Here is a 3,563-nt window from a genome sequence, read left to right on the forward strand (position 1 = left end):
AAATTGGAAGCACAAATGAAGTGTCTAAATATAATTATATTTTAAGGTACAAGGAATACAATATTACCATTATCTAGAGTGTCCAAATCTTATAAGTACCCGTAAACCAAGATGGCGTCCAAAATGGCTACCATTTTAAAATTTTATCTGATTAACTTTCTTCTTGTAACATTAATACAGTGTTTTGTATCTACCGCTGTTGTCCATGTATTTGATACTCGCTGGAAACGTAAAAGGCACATAAACATGGTCAATACTCGGATCATTTTCCTTTATTTTATACACCTTTTCTTTCAGCCTTCTTCTATCCTCTCTGACTTCATAGCTTACATCATCTGATATATACAACATTTTTTTTATTTAAAGGGAGCATCCTTCAGATTTTCCCTAGCCGCTTTTATTATATTCTGCCTATCATCCCATTTTAAAAGCCGAACGTGAATTGGTGGACGGGGGCGAGATTCTTTTTTAACCTTCGACTGATCGTTAAATAAAGTTGAATAAAAAGAATAATAAGGTACTCTGGTTTGTTATTGTTTTGAACGCTCGAGTTAATACACTATAAAGATGGCAGCTCAGCAACTTTTTTTTCTGAATTTCTGTAAAAGACACCATAATTGCTGTTTATATATTTTACCATGGAATTTCGTTTACCAAATCACTAAGAAATGCTTCAATATTACGCCCGAGACATTAGGACATTGGACATAAACAGGCATATAAGATATCTATGGTTAAGCCTGGGCATAATATTAAGAGCAATTTTCACGATACATTAATGGTACGGTTAGTATAGGCGGCCTGTGGTAGCAGAAATTATTCTTTAGGCCCTTTGTATTCATACTCATAGCCAAAGGAAACGTCTAGCACCACATACAATATTTCTGAAATTTACACTAGGAAATAACAAGCCCATAAAACTTAATCACCCACCCTAAACCTAAAGTGATTTGACAGTGTGCAGCGGAGGTGTGTACTTGGCCTAGCCTGCCAGACGGACTGTCCTGAGACATTTATTTACTTTGGTGTTCAAACTAAACGATTCTATTTCACCATTTATGCTAGTCTTTGCCATAAAATAATATATATCATAGCTATAGTCATAAGAATACAGTCTACATTAGAATGCTTAAAATCAGAGTTTAAAATCCATATTTTAAAAAATGAACAGCGATAAAAAAAATAACCAACATAAAAGTCAGCTATATTTATTGCACATTTAAATTCGCTTTTAATGAATAATATTCTCAAATAAATTACTTAGCAAACGAAGTCTGACCATGCTTTACAGAGATGTACGGTACAGCCTTGCTATTTGGTATCTTAATGTTTAATACCGCAGATGTAGAAAGCGCAATAGGTGGATTGTTAAGTTAAGCTCTATATTCCGGGCTTGGCACAACGTCACATCACATTCAATGAATATAATTTTTAGCAGTCTCGTGTTTAATAAACATCCTAAAAAAAACATTATATATAAGTTTGTGAGCTATTCATTCCTTGATCTTGTTGTGTTAATCAAAAATAATGTTTCTACTACAAATTATATGAAATAATAGCCTACCAGATAATTATATATGTAATATCATTTTACAGGATGAGATTTTGACTTGTTTTTACATTTTGTTAATTTCAGGTTGTTAACAATGGCAAACAACAACAGTAGTTTATTGGAAGAAGAGAAGGACTGGGATGCAGTTATAAAGCCATTTTTGTATACTGACGCAGAAATATATTTAATGTATATTTTTCTTCCAATTGTTGTCCTCACCGGACTCATTGGTAATGCGTCTACTATCATTGTTCTTACTACCAACACGCGCATGGGCACCCCACTAAATATCTATCTAGTAAATCTTGCGATTTCTGATAGCCTATTTCTAGTCGTAGCTTCGACATATATGTGGTTTACTCTCACTCAAAGTCCATTTCATATTTTCTATGACAATCGGGGTGTTTCTGTAGGTTATTGTAAATTTAATGCATTAGTTGTTGACTGGACATACATGGTTTCTGCGAATATCGTTTTAGCCATTAGTGTCGAACGCTTTTTAGCAATTACAAAACCTCTGAAATATCGCTCGTATGTGTCTAAGAAGCGCACAATAAAAGTATGCTGCGCTATATGGATCATTTCTCTGATATGTCAAGTTCGAAATACAGTGACAATAGGTAAACAGGAATTAACATTTTCATGGCCAGATATGTGGAACGGTGTTCCAAGCACATCGTCGGTATGCGTTTACTGTAGCGTTGACGAATTTAATGTTAGTGTATGCAGTATTATTGTAGATTTGGTTACAGCAGAGGTTGCACTTTACTTAGTATATCTTATGTTAATGATTACTCTCTACCTTGTGATGATTGTGTCTCTGTATCAACCTCTTTCTAAGAAAAAGCAAGAGATCTCTTCTGCAAGTAATCGAACCAACTATGAGCGGAAAGCGTTAAATACTGTCATAGTGACTGTAGTTGTTTACGTTGTCCTTACGGCTCCGAACAACATGCTTTGGATATATGGCTATATAATCCCTAAGGCTAACTACGATGTTATAACATCGTTTGCTAACGTGTTTAGATACTTGGCTTTTGTTAACAACTCTGTTAATCCAATCATATACAATATTTCAAATGACAGATACAGAAAGCGATTTCTGCAGTTGTTTGGCTTTTCTTCTGGCACTGTGAATAAAGAAAATTGTGTCCAGACACCAGCAAGAACACCAATTTTTACAATTTCTACTTCATTGTAACATTTTAGGAAGTGAAACTGTGTTTTCTATCTATATTTATTACAATCAAAAGTATTGTCATTCATAATGCAAAATAGCTACCACTTGTTTTAAAATCTGACATGTCTCCTAATGATTCCAGCAATATGCTGAAATTGTGTAATGATCTGAAACAATGTACACTCTGTATCATTTTAGTCCATTTTTATTTATTATTTTTGTGATTGTACTTGAAATTATGAATTAGAATCTTAAAAAAACGAATGGCAATTGTTCAAATACTTTTTCCAAAATATTGGGAATAGCATTAGGATGAGTTTAAAAAATAGTATTTGTTTACAGCAATGATACGCAAAAAGCGACTTTAAATATACCTTAGTGGTAACTGTGTAGGTGAGTTGTAAATATAGAAAGACTGAATTACATATTAAAATGTTAGTGTAGATTATGCTAATAATGCAAATTAACTGGTTTAAATACTTAAAGGTATAAGTTTCCGGGGTGGATCCTGAGATGTCAATGGGTGGTGGGGAGGGGGTGGGCAATGTAGAGATAACACTACCCTAGGAGTCCGGGAAATCTTTGTTTACTCGACGCCCAGAAATTACCTCTGATGCGGTTTGGGTGATCAATAATTCATTTTTTCTTTCTTTCTTTTTCTTATTCTTTTGTACTTTCTAAAAAGGAGGGGAGAAGACGGCGCACCCTACCCCCCCCCCCCCCCTATTGTGTCGTAATAAAACACAGCATTTAGAGCACGAGTGCATGATCAAGGGAAAGAAAGGGAAATGGAATGATTGAGAATCAAATCGAGAAACTGAAAAATTTGAA

The 3,563-nt window shown here is 34.3% G+C and overlaps 1 protein-coding gene across 1 annotated transcript; it reads left to right on the plus strand.

The window, feature by feature from the left end:
* Positions 1 to 1,646: 1,646 nt before the first annotated feature.
* LOC117101739 (neuromedin-U receptor 1-like) lies at positions 1,647 to 2,753 on the plus strand. Its single transcript, XM_033241781.1, has one exon. It carries the CDS (start codon positions 1,647 to 1,649, stop codon positions 2,751 to 2,753), a length of 1,107 nt encoding a protein of 368 aa, XP_033097672.1.
* The last annotated feature ends 810 nt before the right edge of the window (positions 2,754 to 3,563 follow it).

The sequence above is a fragment of the Anneissia japonica genome, unplaced genomic scaffold, assembly GCF_011630105.1.
Source record: "Anneissia japonica isolate Jap-2015-1 unplaced genomic scaffold, ASM1163010v1 scaffold284833_len178102_cov189, whole genome shotgun sequence".
In the NCBI taxonomy this organism is placed as follows: domain Eukaryota; kingdom Metazoa; phylum Echinodermata; class Crinoidea; order Comatulida; family Comatulidae; genus Anneissia; species Anneissia japonica.